The sequence below is a fragment of the Urocitellus parryii genome, chromosome X (assembly GCF_045843805.1).
Source record: "Urocitellus parryii isolate mUroPar1 chromosome X, mUroPar1.hap1, whole genome shotgun sequence".
Lineage (NCBI taxonomy): Eukaryota > Metazoa > Chordata > Mammalia > Rodentia > Sciuridae > Urocitellus > Urocitellus parryii.
The window spans coordinates 50803533-50826183 of NC_135547.1; the positions used below are offsets into that span (position 1 = coordinate 50803533).

Below are 22651 nucleotides of genomic sequence, written 5' to 3' on the forward strand. Positions count from 1 at the left end.
ATACAAAACCCCCCAAAAAACCTGCCTTCTGAGTTTCTTAGTGTAACTGTTTCAACAGGATTTTCTATTATTCAGATTATTTTCTGCATGACTGATTCTTCTAAGTATTACCTCAACATCACCATCCACTCCTTCTTAAAAAATTATAATGATATTTGAATAAACATTAATATAAATTTATATTTTTACAAATATAAAATAAGCAGACTCTCATTAGAAAGAATGATTCTATGATTGTAAACATATTCCATATATTATATACTACATATATATTAGTAATTTCTTCATATTTTTTTGAAAATTTAACATATAGATAATGACTATGAATTAAGGCATACTCAAATTTGCTTCTTAAATATTATATATATCCATAAAGTTTATTATATATTATTACACTGAAGAATGAAAACAAATATTTTCATATGTCCATTGGAAAGCATCTCTCAATGTCTAACCTGAATGTTTGAAAGCATTTTCATTCTGACATATGAATGTCTAGTACCTAAATTCATGTGACTTTTGATGTATATAAATAATTGTTTCTAATTGATATATTTCATACTTCTAATAGTTTAGTGTTTTGGTTTATCTGTTACATCACAAATCATGCCTATTTTGGGGGGAACATAGAAACAAATAAGTTTCTCAATTTTTTTTAGGTTAGGAATATGGGCAATGAATAGCAGAAATGACTATCTTTGCTCCAGAATGACTGGTACCTTGAATAAGTTGGTCCAAATTTTAAAGGTGGCTCCAATGAGGTTATCAGCACGAAGTCTAAAACAAATTCTTCAAATACACATCTGACACCTGTGCTGGTGTGGCTAGAACAGCTGGGCCTCTCTGGGAAGTGTAATTTCTTCTTATATACTCATTCTGCATGGCCGGTTGAGATTCCTCAGAGTATGTCTGTCTCCCAGTAGACAGACATCTTTCAATGTAACTTGTCTTCCCCACAGTGAGTAGTCCAAAGAAAGGAAGGCAAAAACCGTAAGGCCTGTCTAGATTCATTGGGTGGAAACTATATAATGGTCTGAATAGCAAGAGATAAGGTTCATTAGGAAGATTGTCTTCAGAGACTACTGTGTGTAGCAATATTGAAATGCAAATGCTGCTTTATCTGGTGCAGGTATCACCTTTCTTAGATGTCATAATCCTCTTGTTTTTGAAATAAATGCTTTAACTTTATATTTTATATTCTGCTATTATTACCATCATATATATGTGTGTGCATATATATATATATATATATATATATATATATTTATATATGCATGCGCACACACACACACAGATATATATATAGCTTGTTTTTATAGTTCCCATCAACTGTTAAAATTGTTATCCATACCATGTGACTATTATTTGTTTGTGTTTTTTTAAGAGTAAAATCAATTTAAATGAATTCCAATCAAATATCTTCCCTAAGATTATTCTAAAATATGATTTGTACTTTTAATTTTTAAGCCTACAGGATTAAGTAAATTTGATTTAAGTAAATTTGATTTACTGTTTTGGTTTACCAGAATCTTACAGATAAAGCAATATTTTTAATATTTATCCATGTTTATTATCTTAAAAAATGAATTATTGCTAAGTGATAGAAAAATAAATGTACATTTCAATGATGATCAGGATTTTCTATGTGCCCAAATACCTATAAAACCTGATAGTGTCATACTTTACAACAAGTTGACATTCTGAATTTGGATATGTCCTGTGTAGATACACAATAGAAGCAACTCTACTGCCTGGTGAAGCAGGTTTGAACACAAATCTGCCTGTTCACAAAACCCTGAAATTGTTTGTAACCCAGGATAATGTTAATATGGCTACACTAGATAGCTGAAATAATACATATTCTAAATTGGATGCATTAAGCAATTATTTGGATCATTGCTGAAACCCTATAATTTTCTTTCTTTTTTTCAGTCCCAGCGACGTGTCACATTTCACCTACCAGAAGGCTCTCAGGAAAGCAGCAGTGATGGGGGACTAGGAGATCATGATGCAGGCAGCCTTCCCAGCACATCCCATGCTCTGCCCCTTGGCTATCCTCAGGAGGAGTACTTTGATCATGCTGCACCCAACAACCGTACTGAAGGAGATGGCAACTCTGATCCTGAATCTAGTAAGTAATCACTTTGCCAGTCTCTCAATATGAAAGGGTTTACTGTATTTGAAAGGGAGGGGAGATAAAAAAAGGAAAGACAGTGCAATGAATTTGACATAATTTTACTGTGTACATATATGAGTACACCATAGTGAATCTCATCATCTTGTATATCAATAAGAATGGATCCTATGTAAAATAAGGATACATTCTATGCTTGTATAATTATGTCAAAATGCATTCTACTTTCATGTGTAACTAAAAAGAACCAATAAAGAAACAAGTCAAACTGTCATGGCTGCAATAGTATAGAACAGTTTATTATGTTACTATGAATAATAACATTCTTAAAAGTGAACATAAAAATTAGGTAGATAACCTACAGGCAGGAAGTGATACTATTCAAAAAATGTTAACATAGCTATTCTAAATTAAATTTATCATGAAATGCATAATACTTTATTTGGACATAGGTGGGATTTTCCATTTATGTATACACATATATAATCAAACATTTTATTTTCTTTCATTCACGTATTTAAAAAATGGACTAAAATCATATACTGTTTAAAAAGATGTTCAGATTTGGTCTCCAGACAAAAGGTACAAAAGCTAAGTTTTACAAATTCCAAAGATCTTGAATTCTTAAAAAGGATCATGAATTTGACATTAAAAATTTCATTATATTAATTATCATAAACATATAATGAGCATCCTTCTGCCTTATAATTTGAAGAAATAAAAATTGATAAAGTATACTTGTCTTTGAAGATTATTAAAATTCCAAAAAGTATAATCTGTCCCAGATATTAATTATGCACATAAAATTGAGTATGGAGGGCTGGGGTTGTGGCTCAGTGGTAGAGTGCTCATCTTGCATATGTGAGGTACTGGGGTTGATCCTTAGCACCACATAAAAATATATAAATGAAATAAAAGTATAAAAAATTGGTATAGAATAAAGAGCATACCATATATGTGATAGAGAAGAATGGCAGGTATAAAATCACGAAGAATATGAAGAAATGGACCAAGTAACCAGATAATCATATCAAATAAGAAATATAATTTAAAAATTTTAAAAGGTTATATTAGGCATTATGGATTATATAAATTTAAATAAAACATCCAGATTGTAGAACAAAATGGCTTTCTTATCATTGTAAGAGAAATAAATTGATAAACATCAAGGTATAACCTAAAACTAAACATACAGAATGAATGACAAATTAGCATCGACTTTTTTTTTCTTTGCAAGTGTAGATGTGGGATACTAAAGGTGTTTACAATATAAAAGTACTAGATAAATTTGAGAATCCCAGTCCAAAAAGTTCTAAACATCTACTACTATCTCCATTTTAAATTTTATACTTAGAATAAATGATTACTATTAATTTTCTTTTTGGGGAGTACTGGGGATCGAACTCAGGGGAACTCAGCCACTGAGCCACATCCCCAGCCCTATTTTTATTTTATTTAGAAATAGGGTCCCAATGAGTTGCTTAGCCCCTTCTTTGGCTGAGACTGGCTTTGAACTCTCAATCCTCCTGTCTCAGCCTCCTGAGCCACTGGGATTACAGGCGCATGCCACTGCGCCTGGCAATCAACATTTAATTTCAAGGATTACAAGTTGACTATAACATGCATCATCAGTTTACCTCATTTACATTGTACAATACAGCATAATAACTTTTTTAGAAATACAGAGCTGTGATTATATAATTTACTACTGTAATAACTCAAAGCCAATCTCTAATAAGAACATAGTTATAAGTAACAAATATGCATTAAGCATAGGTGTCCTTGATTGCTCCCCTTCATAAATTACCATTTTAATTATTGACCTATAAGACCATGTTAATGGATAAGAATAGAGAGAATAAGCACCATTTTTGTAAACTAGAAATAATTAATTCCTTTTCATATAATCTATGTTGCAAAGACACTTTGATATAGAATTGCACAGCAACATTTAAAGAATAACTCAGAGAAGACATCCATGGTTCTAACCCTGAAATAAATTTTAAAATTAAATGAGACCAAATTAGAATATATTTGATAGTAATATGAAAATAAGTATACATTAAAAATTATAAGACATGTGAAATTCAAAATACCTTTGTTGAACCAAATTATATGTAGTATTAAAAGCTGTTTAAATTATTTAAATTCAGTATTCTTTACAGGAATTGATTTTATTTTTAATTAATTATGTAAGTATCATCAACAATGTATTAGCTGACATACATACAGGGTTTTTTATTTTTATTTTTTGAGGCTTTTTTCTTCTAGTGACTAAATAGTTCTCTGCTCTAATCATATTGACACAATTATTTTGAGTGTGAGTTCTTTTATTGATATTTACTCCAGAGGATGAAGCAATTGTAAATTACAAGTTAATAAAGAACTATGATAAATAAGCTCTATTTTTTAAATGGAACTGGCCATAAGCTATAACATCAGTAAGGCAAATACTACATTTTTAACAGTTATTTTAATAAGTTTATACGAAGTATAGAAATATTTAAAACTGAATTTCAGTTTCTGCAAAAGTTTAACAATATTAAGTCAATGTTAAAAGGTTATTTTTACCATGAATGATATTAACAACCTACTTTCCTACCAAACCTGAAACCTCCCTATAAATCATGTTTCATGATAATGTTTGGTTAGGTGTTCCATTTCTGGATGAGAAGAAATCTAGCATTTTAAGCACAAAGGCATAATAGTATTTTAAGCATAAGAGGCACAATATTTACCTTGAAGTGAAATTATGTTTTTTAATATAGCATACTAGTGAGATTTGTAACATATAAGTATGTGTGTTATGTATGTAAGAATATATGTATGTATGTATGTATGTATGTTTTGATTAAAAAGAAAGAAAATAACTGATGCAGAATTCACCAAAGCAAAGTAACTTCTTTAGGCTAATACTCATAAGGTACTTTGAATCTTCCAAAAGAAAGTCTAAAGCTCTGAAATAGTACACAATAATGAGCTTTGTGACATAGAGCAGATGTCAATAAACTGTGCAGTGTTACTCAATAGCACCACAAATAAAAATGTAAACTGTTAGAGGAAGTAAATGTTGTCCTAAAGCAATGGAATTAATTTATGCAGTTCTCATCTCATATTTTGAAATTCATTACATCCTCAATCTGCTTTCTTTCCAACCAATGAATTTCCCAAAATAGAATAAAATTCTGAAATCCCTTTTAGGTTCACAAAAACAGATCAAAATAGAACTTTCATGAATAAGATTCTCCCCCAAAAATTTTGCTAGAGGGATTTATTAATACTATGTTAAAAATATAGTTCCCTGCTTGATAAGAATTGCAGATGAGATGAAGAAATTATCACAATGCATTCTGTAATGTCTTTTGCTCAGAATACTAACTTTCCTTTTTAGATAAATGAGAAATAAGAAAGCTAAATGCAATTTTTAATTTTTCAGGAGACAAACTTAATAAAAAAACATATCACTCCATTTGAAGGCTTTGTGAATTTTTAAATTTTACAACTGCAATTTCCTTACTTTGTGACATTCTATGCAATTTTGTCTTCTTAGGACAGCAGTCTCATATTCCAGACCATTCCTCCTACAGTAGCCCCAATAAATTATGTGTACCATTTAAAATGGACCATAGTCTTTGAAGTTAGCTAATTTGGTAAAAATAAAACCAAACAGAAACCTACCCCCAAAATAGCATTATTGGTTGTTTTAGGTTTATTGTGCATACTGTAACAAGTAGTATCTGGATTTCAAAGACTTTCTGGAGACACATTCATGGAAACACAGTGTATAGTTCTCATAAAGAATAGGGAATAACTATATTTTGGAAATTTTAGATGTTCAGTATAGTATTAATCTAGAGTTGTGAAGACCCTGTAATCCTTTGTAGACTATTCTAAATATAATAAACTATATATGGCTCTATGTTCATGTCTATGTTAAAATATGATTTGAGAAAAGAAGATTTTAAAGTGTTTTCCAACTTTCTTTTGTAAAGCTTTGTTTTGGAATTATAATTCAGAATTAGTTCTGAGACTCATAGAAATATTTGCAAATGTCTACCACATTAGACATCAGAGATTTATGAATACCTCATGCATATGAAGCCAGTGTTTGTGATTTTTCCCCCTTAAATTAAGAATATATTATTACTCTTTCACTATGGATAAATCGGAGAGAAAAGGGTAAGTACTGATTTTTACTGAGCTACTGCCATGTTGTAATTTGACTGATCATAAATAATATCCATACTTCTTAGGAAGTGAAATGATGATATAGATGGGAAGTTTCTAAAGAGCCTCAAATCTGTTTTCAGTTTACCAGCGACAAATCATTTCATTTCTGAGAAAATTCTCTAAAAGTGAGTGGGAAAGGGACTTTGATTAATCAGTGTTTCAATTTTCTTCAACTGAAAGTTATGTCACCTGCATTTTTACAAACCTCTTCATTGGGTTGGGTCTGTAGCTCAGAAGTAGCACACTTGCCTGGCATGTGTGAGGCACTGGTTCGATTCTCAGAACCACGTATAAATAAATAAAGATCTATCAACAACTAAGAAAAACAAATTAAAAAAAAAACCTTTTCATTGGATATAGTAATTTCACACAAGAAGTCCCTCTATCTGAGAATGTTATAGTTATGTCACAGTCTTGTATTTGAGCCTAAAGAAACAAAATGCATGAAATTTTTCATCAAATTTTAAAATTATTTATTAATGTTTTTTCTTTCTTTATTATAACATACTCATTTTTGTGGTAAAAACAAAAGTCCCAAGAACATTTAAAGCTAAAGAAGCTCTATATTTAAAATAAAGAGGAATATACTTTGTCATTTACTTAAAATCGATAAATCTGCTAAAGTATTTCTCAGGTTAGCATATCTGTTTAACATTCATTTTTATTTCACTAGATTTGGTTTGCTCAGCACTCTAATACACTACTAATTAATTCACAAAAAGGAAGTAATTAATCTTTTCCTGACAACATACTTTGATTGATCCTGTTCCATAATCTAATTAATTGGTATAAAAAGTGTGAGACCAATTTGATTGACTAGAGTACTACTCAGAGAAATGCTAAATTTATCGTGTTCTGTTAAGACTGTTGACATGAATAACACTAGGGTACTTTTTAGTTGAATGTTTCATTAGTTGAACTTCTAATTTTTAAAGTAGACAATTGATAAAATTAAAAAAGCCAAAAAAATTAAAAAACTAAAATTTTAAAAGGATCACCTAATAAAATGAATCCAAATATTTTTCCAGACAAATTTTGTAATATTAGTAGCATAGGAAAAGCAGTGATTCAGAAGGATTGTGCTAGTCATTCAACTAAAAATTCAAGCAGAAAATATTATTCAATTAGTTAGAATAAAATTAATATTTATTTACATATTTAAGGAAATAGTAACACTTTCCAGAGATAAATTCTGAAATTTTTCTGAATTCACAGGTTAACAAGTATTATGTGTGTGTGTGCGTGTGTGTGTGTGTGTGTTAGGTGCTTTTTGTTTGTGATTACATACAGAGGACATTCTCTCCATAAGCCCCCTAATATATATTTAAAAGGCATTGCTGAGGGACACCACATATCAATTAGCATATTACAATTAAACCACAAGAGAATGTCATCATTTGTTAATATTATTACATGAAACATGAAATTTGTTCTTTTTTTTTTAAGAGAGAGTGAGAGAGGAGAGAGAAAGAGAGAATTTTAATATTTATTTTTTAGTTCTCGGCGGACACAACATGTTTGTTCGTATGTGGTGCTGAGGATCGAACCCGGGCCGCATGCATGCCAGGCGAGCACGCTACCGCTTGAGCCACATCCCCAGCCCAAGTTTTGTTCTTTTTAAAGGCTAATTATCCTGTCAGGCCAATTCTCTCTCTTCTGGCTATATACAGATGATACCAAATTAGATGCCTAAACATTTGAGTTTCACACTGTACAATACTGAGAAAGCAATATATATTCAGATAAATCACACTTTAAATTTTGATCTTTTTCCAGGTTAGAGATATGCTGTATAATTCTCTCACCATACTGTGCAGTAGCCATAATTCACAGTTCCCAGTCACTCATAACATCACAAGAGTGAACTATTCAGGCTCTATAGTATAGTGTGTTGCTAAACTATATTCATTAGGTTAGGGATATATATATATATATATATATATATATATATATATATATAACACTGTTTTCAATGTAAGGTGAATTAATAAGGATGAACTCTCATCATAAGTCAAGGAAAATCTGTATATGAAAGATTCTTTCTTAAAATTGTGCAATAGTCAGATTTTTATTGCTGTGACAAACACCTGAGGAAAAAATTAGAAAAGGAAAGAATTATTTTGGCTCATGATTTCAGAGGATTTGGTTCATGGTCAGTTGGCTCCAATGCTTTGGGCCTGAGATAAGGCAAAACATCATGGCAGAAGGGAGCAACAGAGGAATGCTGTCAGCTCCTGGCAGCCAGGAAGTAGAGGAGACAGGGGAAGGTTTCAGGGATAAGAGCATGCCATCAGTGACCTCCTTCCACTTCCTCCATCCATGGATCAAATGCCTACAGTTTCCTCCTCTTCCCTAGCAATCCATTCAGCTATCAGTGGATTATACCACTGATGAGATCAAGCCCTTATGATCCTATGACTTCTCAAACTTCTCACTTCTGAACATTATTGCATTGTGAACCAAGCCTTCAGTGAATGAATCTTTTGGGAACACTTTATACCCAAACCAAAACAAACTGTATTTATTCTTAGAGACTGCACCATAATGTCAGTTCATGGAGATAAAAGTAAAATAATTTAAATCATCACAACAAACATGAAATAATGTATTCTGAAAAATCAATATACCATTATGTCTAAGGAATGATATTATCATTATCAATAATAACAGTTATTTGAAGAAAGGGGCCAAAAGTAATGTCCCTGGGTGGTGGAGATATAGGACAAATGCCTGCTAAATTTCCTTTCCTTGCAAACAGAAAATAATATACAGTTTTATGTTGATAATGAAATAATAAAAATTCCTTCTCATCTACTGATATTTTAATGTAATAATATCAAAGTCACTTTTCTTCCTGTTTTAGAGTAAAATTCATTACAATCATTAATATTTTATGACTATTAGTTTATTTTAGACCCTGTTATTATATAAGTAATAATATTAGAAAAGTATCTCCATATAAATAGGTTAAAAGAATGAAGAGTTTAGCCATCTGTCATTGCTTGAGAATGTAAGATACACTTGATATTAATAGGTTTGTATAATAAATGTGCTTAGGTAGATGTAAACAGTGATCAAGTGGCAGGTGTTCTGTGATGTATATTAATTTTACCGCTTAAGTGGCATACTTCAGAAAAGTCAGTCTTTTTCTATCAAAGCTTATTAAAGTTTAAAAATATATCAAAATGAAAAATGTATGAAACAATTCTATCATATCTAATTCCCCTTATAAGAAATGCAATAACAATATAGACCACTTGAAAAATATCTCCTAATTTGTAGTGTCTAGATTTTTTTAATTCAATGAAGGATTTGCACTAGAGATAATGTTTTTTTATAAAAAAAAAAGGTGCAGAGGTCATGGATCAAGATGAGAAGTATATCTTTAAAGTTGGAAACTTGAACACATTTTCAGCATTCCATTTATGTGACAGACTAAGATGAGTGTTATCTTTAGTATCTTAAATCTAATATGGATTAGATAGAGGTTTATCACTCAAAAGCAGGCCTCTCTAAGTAAAGCAATCTCTTATCTTGTCTTTTCTATTTGAAAATGACAAGCACTAGGAGGTTGGCACAAGCTGCCAATTGAAAACCAATGCCATAAGGTCTGGAATGTCAGTAAGCTTCAATAACTGCTTTCAGTGATAGAAAATAGGTGGCCTTTTCTTCACAATAAGCCTTCCTCTGCTTCTAAATTTTTATTAGGCTACCTACACCATATAATAATGTTCATTTGACATTTATGTTTCTAATATTTATGAGCCACAAGGCAATTCGTTTTATGACCTTCTTCTGTCTTTCCTCTTTTTCCTTACCACTCACATTTTTTTCTCATAAGACAAGAATATTTTCCATTTGTTCCTTTTTTATAATTCTTGGAAAGTCAGTATAATCAGTAAATCAAGATGCAAGTTTTGGGTGTCTTAGAATATTTAGTGCTGTTAGTCACACACCAATTTCTTAAACATAATTTATAAATTTTAATGAATAAGGAGTATTCAATGATGTATGTATAATCTCCATGATCCTACTAAGTTCTACAATAACTTGCAACTCTCATAATTGCTTGTTGACAACACTCAACATCTAGGGAATATGTCAAATAATTCACTAAATAATGAACAACTATGGACATGATTTCTTACCATGATTTCTGCAGTTTGTTAATTTACATCTTTATTGAATGTTGAAAATGACTAATAGATACTAGAAGTAACAGTGTTTACTGAACCGATTTTTTCCTGTTTTAATGAGTAATCTGAGTTGTTTCAACTAAGTACATTATCTTCATCTGACACCTTATTTTTATAAATTTTATTTTGGAAAAAATTGCAGAATATGTGAAAAAAATCTTCAAAATAATATATATGAAATTAGCCATAAAAATTATTTTTTGTCCTGGAAAATTCTTCTCTTGTTATTTGTATATATCTCAAAAGCCATGACAATAATAGTGATTTTAAATATTATTTTTGGCTATCTAATTAAATAATACTTTAAAAATATGGATGCTGACTAAAAATTTTTATCATAGTAATTTATTTTGAAATCACTATTCATGAAATCTTTTCACTACATAGCATAGCACACAATCTATGTTAGGCCATCCTTTTTTATAGTACACAATTCTAATCCACATACTTCATTTAACTAGCTCTGTGACCTTGGATAGAACAATTAACCTCATTGTGTCTCCTTTCCTTCGCTATAAAACTAAGGCATCATACTGATCTCAAAACACCTTCTAGGGTTATAATATTGAAACCCCAAATGGAGTCCTTGTTAATGAATTCTTAAGATGTGGCCTTTTGTATTGCCTTTGAATTTTAGAGTTCTGAGGGACCTTGGAGTTCATTTAGACTCACAACCTCATAATGCAAATGAGATAACTGAGTTTTAGCATTTTCAAGCTACAATTTAATATTCTAAACCAAGACTTGATGTTTATCATGTTCTAAAAGAGAAGAGTCACTAATATTTGTAAGCAGCAACCTTTTGCAATTTAAATGAAGCAACTCATTGGCAGTAGATTAGAATATAATTGAAATAGTTATCATGGCCCAAGGGGAATCTTAGATCCATATGGAAAACATCTTGTATATGTGAAAAGTCCATTTACTGAAACAAAGTTTCCCCTGTAGAATATTCTACAACTAAAAGGGCAATTTGAGCATTATGAACTACTGATTTCTAAAATTACTTTGAGAGCAAAACAATGAGAATTTTAGAGGAAAAACTGTATCCATGCCTAATGATAATGATCACATTGTAAAGAATGTTTACTGTTCTTCCTTGATATTTCAACATATTTAAATAGATGTATATACTACATTAGAGCAAATTGAAATTAGAAATGAATTTTAGTAGTAAATTTTCCCTGAATATGCTGAAAAGTATATAAAGAAAATCCTAAATAGGATAAATTCAGAATCAATATATAAATATATCCCTTATCCAATCTGCTGTGAAGTCAATCTTTTCTCTCCTGAAAATCTTATGTCTTTGGTTCTGTGCTACTTCTATTGTCTAGCAGAATCATGAAGTTATAGTTAACAGGGTATTAATTTTGATAGATTCAATCTCACTGAGCTAATAGTTTGTCATATAGTCAAAACGTCTGGAGTAAACATTATCATAATAGTCTGTTATGGACAATGATTAGTACTGGAGATGAAAGCACTATAAATACGGGAGTTAAAAATGAACTGCACTTTATGCAAACTATAATAAGAAAAAGTTTGTCTTACATATAAACTCTATTAGTTTTTTATATTAATTGATGATTTCACAGAAGCTGATGCTCTAAATTGGGAATCTCATGCCAAAATATAAATATTTTGAGAAAAATACTTGACTATCTTGAAAATAGCACTGCTTACAGAACAAAATTTTCTAAGCAAATGAAAAATGGTGAGCTTTAATTGTCTTTAGAAGATTCTCCTCCTACTCTGAGGCTCATCAGTAGTGCATTGCAAGGCTCACTGAATGACTATAATTATTGTTTTAATGATGTAGTTTCTTAGGGTTGGGATTAGACTGTGATTCTCTTAGATTTATGCATGTAACATAATCTAAAACTGAACTGTATAATTCTTTCCTAATTGATAGTTGTATTTAACTATACCATGCCTATCTATTTGGAAAGTGTGTGTACCTAAAATGCATAAGTGTTTCTTCGCATTGATTTGAGGGAGTTATCAATTTTACAAAGGCACATAAATGCTGTCTAAATTCTTTTAAAGAATATAGGAAGAAAATTTATCTTATTTTTTAAAACAATAACAAGAACTTTATGAATTCTTTCCCTAATTTATACTGTAGTTTAAAAGATACCATACTCATTAGATATATTTTTGAATTATGAATGCACCTAAATCCTTCTCATTCTTTGGATTGATCATCATGCTTTTCATTCAGCTGTTTGTGTTTAATTCTTTTTCTTTCCCATGGAAAATTTTCTGTAACTGCTACTTTTAGCAGTTAGAACTATTGTAAACATTTCTGGATTGCTAATGTTTTCTAGTGTTTCCCCTCCCTCTCAGAGTTAATGGAGATTTGAATTGGACAGGAAAACAGGAAATACTGGAAAATGTCACACAAATATCTGCTTTTATTCAAGTAGAAAATTGGAGTTTCAGGATTCAACCAGAATTAAGACCAAATATTGAAATTTCAATTAAAGTGCCATAGTATTGAACTATTAAGTCTTACCTTCTGAAAGAACTAGCCATTACATTTTTACAGAACAGCTTAGTTTCTAAAATATAATATCTAAAATCCAAATATCATAGGGAAAGATCTTAAATACACCAAGCCCAATTCAATACCCATCTAACTCTTTGAAATATCCCCTCAGGTTTTAAAGGATATGAACTGTAGGGGGAAAAAAAAAACCCTTTCATCTAGAAAGATCCCATAATGCCCAACAGTTTGAAGTGAATCTGTCTGTACATTATTACTCAAGATAGGGTAAAAGCAGACTCCTTTCGGGGTAAAGAATGAAAGACCATTGCATAGGTGAAATTAATCATATACTTTAAGCTGAATTCTCAGAGCTGCTTTAGCAATATTATGTTTACAAAAGGAAAAAGAAATGTGGCAGAGACCTTGTTTTTTTAAAGACCTCAAATTTATTTGTTTGTCCACTCCCAGAAAAACCTTTTTTTTCTGAAATTAGAAAATTTTAAGTTACATAAAATTCAAAAAAAACATTGTTATGTGAGATGTAAATATGCTTCACACCTCCCTATTTCTTTTCATTTTCATCTATAAAGGAGAGCCCAGTTTCTGTTATAATATACATAATTAAATAATTAATTTTGAAGAAAAGCATTCCAATGGAGTAGAGTAAGATTGCCTAGATTAGAGTCTCAGCTCTGCCCCATTTACAAGTGGTTTAGCATGTAGTACGACATTTAGATTCCCTGTGCCTCAGTTTTCCTTATCCTTAAAATGGAGATATTAGTAGCAGCTGCCTCAAAGCTTTCTTGTACTAAAGGAATAAATTTTCATGTAAGAGTATATTTTCTGAATATAGACCTACTTTTACAGCATTTAAAATATTTTTCTTGGGCTAATTAATATTCTTAGGTCTTTTCAGATTTGTGTCTATACAAACCACCTGGATATATTGAAAAACATGAAACTCCACAGTTGTTTTGAGGACTTGAGATTATACATTTTTTTTCTTTTTTAAATTTAGTTTTTGGAGATTATGCATTTCTATTAAGCCCCCACCTGATGTCCCAGCTCCTGGTTGGGAATCACACTTTGGAACCTAAGTCTTTTTTTTTTTATTGGTTGTTCAAAACATTATAAAACTCTTGACATATCATATTTCATACATAAGCTTCAAGTGAGTTATGAACTCCCATTTTTACCCCAAACACAGATTGCAGAATCATATCAGTTACACATCCACATTTTTACCTAATGCCATACTAATAACTGTTGTATTCTGCTACCTTTCCTATCCTCTACTATCCCCCCTCCCCTCCCCTCCCATCTTCTCTCTCTACCCCATCTACTGTAATTCATTTATCTCCTTGTTTATTTTCCCATTCCCCTCACGACCTCTTATATGTAATTTTGTATAACAATGAGGGTCTCCCTCCATTTCCATGCAATTCCCCTTTTCTCTCCCTTTCCCTCCCACTTCATGACTCTGTTTAATGTTAATCTTTTCTTCCTGCTCTTCCTCCCTGCTCTATTCTTACTTGCTATCATTATATCAAAGAAGACATTTGGCTAGCTTCACTAAGCATAATCTGCTCTAGTGCCATCCATTTCCCTGTGAATTCCATGATTTTGTCAATTTTTTAGTGCTGCATAATACTCCATGGTGTATAGATGACACATTTTTTAATCCATTCATCCACTGAAGGGCATTTGGGTTGGTTCCACAGTCTTGCTATTGTGAATTGTGCTGCTATGAACATTGATTTGGCAGTATCCCTGTAGTACGCTCTTTTAAGGTCTTCAGGGAATAGTCCGAGAAGGGCAATAGCAGGGTCAAATGGTGGTTCCATTCCCAGCTTTCCCAGGAATCTCCATACTGCTTTCCAAAGTGGCCGAACCAATTTGCAGTCCCACCAGCAATGTACAAGAGTACCCTTTTCCCCACATCCTCACCAGCACTTATTGTTGTTTGACTTCATAATGGCTGCGAATCTTACTGGAGTGAGATGGTATCTTAGGGTGGTTTTGATTTGCATTTCTCTGACTGCTAGAGATGGTGAGCATTTTTTCATGTACTTGTTGATTGATTGTATGTCCTCCTCTGAGAAGTGTCTGTTTAGGTCCTTGGCCCATTTGTTGATTGGGTTATTTGTTATCTTGTTGTCTAATTTTTTGAGTTCTTTGTATACCCTGGATATTAGGGCTCTATCTGAAGTGTGAGGAGTAAAAATTTGTTCCCATGATGTAGGCTCCCTATTTACCTCTGTTATTGTTTCTCTTGCTGTGAAAAAACTTTTTAGTTTAAGTAAGTCCCATTTGTTGATTCTTGTTATTAACTCTTGTGCTATGGGTGTCCTATTAAGGAATTTGGAGCCCAACCCTACAATATGTAGATCGGAGCCAACTTTTTCTTCTATCAGATGCAGAGTCTCTGATTTGATATCAAGGTCCTTGATCCATTTTCAGTTAACTTTTGTGCATGGTGAGAGGAGAGGATTCAGTTTCATATTTTGCATATGGATTTCCAGTTTTCCCAACACCATTTGTTGAAGATGCTATCCTTCCTCCATTGCATGCTTTTAGCCCCTTTATCAAATATAAGATAGTTGTAACTTTGTGGATTAGTCTCTGTGTCCTCTATTCTGTACCACTGGTCCACCCGCCTGTTTTGGTACCAGTACCATGCTGTTTTTGTTACTATTGCTCTGTAATATTGTTTGAAATCTGGTATCGCTATACCACCTGATTCACACTTCCTGTTTAGTATTGCTTTTGCTATTCTGGGTCTTTTATTTTTCCATATGAATTTCATGATTGCTTTATATATTTCTACAAGAAATGCCATTGGGATTTTGATTGGCATTGCATTAAACCTATAGAGAACTTTTGGTAATATCACCATTTTGATGATGTTGATTCTGCCTATCCATGAACAGGGTATATTTTTCCATCTTCTAAGATCTTCTTCTACTTCTCTCTTTAGGGTTCTGTAGTTTTCATTGTATAAATCTTTCACCTCTTTTGTTAGGTTGATTCCCAAATATTTTATTTTTTTTGAAGATATTGTGAATGGAGTGTTTTTCCTCATTTCCGTTTCAGAAGTTTTGTCACTGATATACAGAAATGCCTTTGATTTATGCATGTTGATTTTATATCCTGCCACTTTGCTGAATTCATTTATTAGTTCTAGTAGTTTCTTTGTAGACCCTTTTGGGTCTTCTAGGTATAGAATCATGTCTTCCGCAAATAGTGATAATTTAAGTTCTTCTTTTCCAATTTTTATGCCTTTAATTTCTTTTGTTTGTCTAATTGCTCTGGCCAGTGTTTCGAGAACTATATTGAATAGCAGTGGTGATAGAGGGCATCCCTGTCTTGTTCCAGATTTTAGAGGGAATGCCTTCAATTTTTCTCCATTCAGAATGATGCTAGCCTGAGGCTTAGCATAGATAGCTTTTACAATGTTGAGGTAATTTCCTGTTATCCCTAGTTTTTCTAATGTTTTGAACATAAAGGGATGCTGTACTTTGTTGAATGCTTTTTCTGCATCTATTGAGATGATCATATGGTTCTTATCTTTAAGTCTATTGATGTGGTGAATAACATTTATTGATTTCCGTATATTGAACCATCCTTGCATCCCAGGGATGAATTTTGGTGTGCAACTATACACAAACTATTCATTTCTAAGAAGCTAATCAGGAGAACAACAAATAGGACTGATAGGGCATTAACAAGGTAGAGAACTAGTTGCATTGTCAAATAAAGACAACACATATCTTCTATGCATGTGAGGGGATTATGTTTCCCATTGCACACCAGCTGATTAAGAATTCTTCTGGATCATTGCTAGTGTTGATATTCTGATTTCTTCAAATAATTTTCAGAATGGATAAAGTGAACAAAGGAAGCCAAGAGCATCACAGAAAATAGATGAAGAGACAGAGATGTATTCCATTGAATGTGGGGTGTTGTACTGTTTTATTTGACTAGTTTTGCAAGTATCCAGAAAATTCTGCTTTTTGTGTAGGCCTATTGAGTCATAAAAAAGAAATGTCCTGTTGTTAAAGTCCTAATAGTTTTGGGAAGCATATTTGCTTAGCAATTCAATGTGGATGTATTCTATGATAGGAACTTTAATTGGGTAACTGCTGATTATGTCTGAGTTTTATTTCTTTCTTTATCTCATTGCTTACCAATATATCCTAGTTTAGTTTGAAAGAGTAAAGAATTATTGACTGATTATTTGTTCTTGCATCTTGTTTTATTATCATCATTCATTTTCTTTGTAATATCTCCCTCCCAATTTGTTTTACTAGGCTCTGTGCCTCAAGTCTAATGGACATAAAATGAAGGGAAGTTGTGCTTTTAGTATTCATGAAGTTTTCTGAATATAGATGCTTTAAGGAAATTGTAGGCAGATGTCTTTCCATCTCTTACAGTGTATGGCTTTTTCTATTCCATGGCAGAAATCAAAGATGGCCAATTCTATTCAACACTGTAGCTTATTTGAATTAAAACTTCCAAATTTATTTAATATTTTGTTTAGTTCAAATTATTTTAGGATTCTCAAGTTAGCAATCAGAACTTTTTCCAGAAGTTAAAAGGGGATTTTAGCAACAATAACAGCACCAGCAATTATGATAATATATTCAAAGTAAAAGGTTCGTGTTTAAATTTACAGACTCCTTTCTTTATAAGTTGGTAGACTGATATTTTTTAAGGGATATGTTATTGCTAATTTGTAAATCAGGATTATCCTCACACTCCATGGACATACATGAAAATAAACGTTACTTCTCATGGTATGGATTAAACATATTGAAGTTGAAGCAAAATAACAGCAAAGAATAATTAGAGTACTTGGTACTTTTATAACTTTATGAGATTTTCATAGAAATAAACCATCTTTAATATTGTGCAGACATGGCTACCAATTTTTAGTTCTATTATAAGAGCATCCCACTGTGAATTTTAAGTGTATTTCTGTAATTCTCTTTATAATGACCATATTATACAAGACCAAGCAATTTCTTTGTAATATTAATGTGATTTATTGCTAGTAACTCACTGGCAAATTGCCATTTTTTCCTAAAAATATTTGGTTCATGAGCACAAACATATATTTTCCATCAATAAAGATTAATTTTAAAATATCATATCTTGAATTTAGTAAGGAAACTGCTGTACCTCTGGAATGCTGAACACCCTATCAGACTTCAGCCTGTGCTAATTTATAAGGAGCAATTATCTAATGACGGTAGTGTTAGGCATGCACGAGAGTTCTTGAAGAAATGATTTGTAGTTTGACAAATTACTGTAGATCAGATGATAATCCCTCATTTGTATTCTTTTTCCTCTTCTTGAATCTACATCTTAAAGTAAATATAAGAGTGGCTTTTAAGGAAAATAATCATTTATGTGGAAAAGTAAATGGTCCTTAGATGGATACAGGAATTTATCCTAGTATCCTTCTTAAGTTACTTCTTCCTTCTTTTGAGGGATAGAATAATTTCATTAATATCTACTTACTTTACTACTGCATATTCAGTGAAGAGAACATGCTTTAAGAATAAGAAGATATAGTCCAGATTCTGTTAGTAAATATTATTTTCTTTAAGTCTATGTTATGTACTTGCAAAATAACAAGTGTGGACTAGCTCTACAGCTTTTCAGTTCAGTTTTTCCATACATAACAATATATTGCTTTTAAATAACAATTTTATAATTCTCTATATGGTAAGTTCTCTAATTGGTGCTTCTTCAAGTATGGAGGGTGAATTTGTTGGTAAAATATTAAATAAATATCCCATATTTATTATCTGCTACATAGAGTTGGCTCAATCATTGTGTCATTGCAACACTGTCTGCTATTTTATCAGAAATGCCTAAGGCTTCTTATGCCTTTTCTTTGGATATTTTTATCATACACTTCTATGTTCCTTAGAATTTTTCTTAAAAACCTTAAATTTTATAATTGCTTCTTGGGCAAATACAAGATGAGTAATAAACATTGTATTCTCAACTGATTCGTTTGCATTTGCTGTTTTCTATGTTTATTATTTCTCACCTTTTCTAAAAGTATAGACACATATATATCATCATTCAGAAATTTTTGATTAGTTGAAAAAATACTATCTAGTCAAATATTATGATGTAAAATATATGCTTTTTCTTCCTATAAAACTGTTGAGGGCTTATGCTTTCTATTGGTCAATGATAAGCCTTATCTCCATGTGGGTTGTTAAATAGAGATGATTTTTTCATTAGATTTCATTGGAGGTGGGAGGAAGGATGTATGTGGTTAAAGGCAAATTTAGTTACATAGTATATTCTTTTTAAATACACTATGCAGAAACTTGCTTCATTCAGTTTAGAACTAGTAATAGTGTTTAATGATTGTATTTTAGTTAAAATTATAGGCGAGCACGCTACCGCTTGAGCCACATCCCCAGCCCCTACTATCTGTCTTGAGATAATGAATCTTCTCAGATAATCAAAAATTTTCTGTTTTACATATGAACTTAAATCAGTGTGAATTATTTTCACCTAGATCCCCAATTATAAAATCTGCAAAGCTCCTAGTTACTTTTGTTGAGAACATTATGAGTTGTTTCATGAGTTATTTTTATGTATGCCAAAATCTGTTTATATGTGTGTGCAGGGATGTGTTGAGTATTTACTTGGTATTTATTCTGTGGAATATAAATCCATAAAGTACTTCATGCATTCCTCCCATGAGTTTAAAAATAAATCTCTTCTGGTTGCTAAATCAAGTTGTAAATACCTCATTTAGGCTGCTACTACACTAAGTCATAAGAAGAGAAAGGTTGCTTTTCCATATTTTACCTCTGGTCTCATCTTATGTCACCAACTGCTGATTATAAGTACTATTAGTGAAACAGAAATCAGCATGGAGCACTCGAGCTTTTTTTCAAATAAAGTTCTTATTTCAGCATTTAGTTTCCCAAAAGGCTTTTAATCAAGGTTATGGGAAAGTCCATAAACTTTCTGCTGAATATTTAACAAGCTGGAGGTCATTGCAAACATGTCTTATCAAGGGCAAGGGAAATAAGATCACAATCAGGAAAATAGAAGACTGGGAGATAAGCCATGCTTTATCTCCTAGATAAAAATCTATTAAAAAATCAAAGTTACTTGCATTTACAAGTTTCTTTTGTAGGATTTAATTCCTCATTTGAGCCATCATTTTAAAAAAAAATGGTAAACAGGACTAATTCATTTGATTCAATTCACTGGCTTATCTTTGAGATGCTGATTGGAATTAATTTTACACAATGGTGATACTAAAAGAATTTAAGTAAAAAGACTTTAAAGTTAGACTGTTTAGTATTAAAAGCATAATTCCTCCTGATAAAAGAAGCTTTATCAAAATTAAATATACCACCAGGCACAGTGGAGCACACCTGTAATCCAAGCTGCTAGGGAGGCTGAGACAGGAGGATCACAAGTTCAAAGCCAGTCTCAGCAAGGTGAGGTTCTAAGCAATTCAGTGAGACTCTGTCTCTAAATAAAATACAAAATAGGGCTGGAGATGTTCTCAGTGGTTAGGTGGCCCTGAGTTCAATCCCTGTTTCAAAAAAAAGTTAAATATACTTATTGTGATAATTGTACATTTTCTAAATGATCTTCCCTCTTTTTTTTTTTTTTTTTTTTGTACCAGGGATTGAATCCAGGGCTCTTAAACACAGAGCCACATCCCCATACCCCTCCCTTTTTTTTTTGAAACAGGGTCTTGCTAAGTTGTTTAGGGCCTCCCTAAACTGTGGAGGCTAGCTTTGAACTTGCAATCCTCATTTCTCAGATTTATGAGCTGTTGGGATTACAGGTGTGTGCCACCATGTCTGGCAGAAATTTCCTACTTTTATCAATACTTAAACCAAAAAGCTAATGAAACTACAAAACTATATTTCACTATCACCAGAATCCAAATTTATGAAAGAAGATAGCAACAGAGATTTTAAAATGCCCTCATACTAAATATTTTCCAATATGAAGCAACCCAATATTGTTTAATTACTGAGAATGATGATAAATAATGAGAAACAGAAAAGTATACTTTTTCATTTTTAGGGACACATAAGAATATTTTGGGACTCTTATGGTAAGGGCAAATTATGAGTCCATATATCATATGTCTATTGTGAGATAAGTGAATGAATGACTTTTTTACTCTATTGTCACTAGATAGGGAAATTAAGTCTTTTTCTGGATCACATAGAAATGTACTGAAATTTTCAGTTATATCTATTCTGTTGACTAATTCAGAACATCCTATCCAAGGCATTCAACCTTAACATGTCTGCACATTTTGAGGTAAAAAATGACTACTTTTTTGTAACTTATCTTTAGTTACATGTGTTGAAATGGGAGTCTTATTCTTTTCTAAAATGAAAATTTCATCTTTTACTGAAAACATACATAATAGGAGTTCAAATAGATGATAATTTATCACCTATTTCAGAAGAACTCAATGTACAAAATTGGCTACCAAGGTGTAAGTTGCCCATGAGACCTAACAAAAAGGCAAGCAGGACAAGGATTGCAATTTATTAGGTGCTTTCAGACATAAGTGTGTCATGGTAGCAGTAAAATGGGGGTATAACTGCACCTGACGCAGGAAGAAGGGGTTTATATGTTAAGGTAGACAAATGTGGCTCACAGTCAATGGGAATTTATCTGGGCTTTCTCATAAGCTATTAATATGCTAAATATTAGTTAAGAAACAGTCCTGAATATGGCATGAAATGTTGGGTTTTCTTAAAAACTGTACCAATACATTAGATTTTGGAATTGTGACAGAGTCACCTGGAGGGCTAAAATGACTCTTAAAACCAAAGGGGGCTATAGTCCTGTGAAGCTGGATCCCTATACTGCCTTTTTGTTTACTTACCTTTGAATTCATAGCAGAGTTTATGTAGCACTATGAATAGCTGACTAGGCATTAGATGAGTTAGTTTTATTTTTTTATTTGTTCTTTTTCAATATACATGACAGTAGAGTGTATTTTGACATATTACACATGCATTTTTTAGTCAAATCACTAAATTTCACTCCTCATCTGTTCTATGAGTAAGATAGGCAGATATTAAACAATAGACTTGTTTATGCTTATTGTAATCAGATATGGTCTGTTGCATTTGATATAGGAAACATATAACAGAAAGATTTTAAGAGAGGTAGATGATTTGTTGTGTCAGAGCAATTTCCAATGCACTCTTATATTTTATATTAATGATATTACTTTCCCCAACACTTTCTATGAAGAAAAATAATATACGTTACAAGATGATGGGTGGTTGTGACTTGGAGGAAGGAATACACTCATGCTTGATCCAGTTTGTTCCTCTGAGATATATATATACACATCACCACTTACCTCATTGAATTATTTTAAAGCTCAAGTAACATGAACAAGGCAAAATGCTTAGCATTAAATCTGACACATTATACATTTAGTCAAGTGTCGATATTAATAATGGATACATTTATAATCAAATTGAAGCTATGGACTCTTTCACAGAATAATGCATATTTATGTAATACATCTTATATGATTTCATGAAATCTGTGAAGCCTGTGAAGAAT

At 31.7% G+C, this 22651-nt stretch overlaps 1 protein-coding gene across 7 annotated transcripts in view; it reads left to right on the forward strand.

Moving 5' to 3' along the window:
• Positions 1-22651, forward strand: part of Pcdh11x (protocadherin 11 X-linked) — a 662237-nt gene that overhangs the window by 465699 nt on the left and 173887 nt on the right. For all 7 annotated transcript variants that reach the window (XM_026411349.2, XM_077793969.1, XM_077793972.1 and 4 more), the window contains one exon: positions 1933-2131. In XM_026411349.2, the coding sequence (XP_026267134.2) occupies positions 1933-2131 (199 nt within the window). The remainder of the gene's footprint in view (positions 1-1932; positions 2132-22651) is intronic.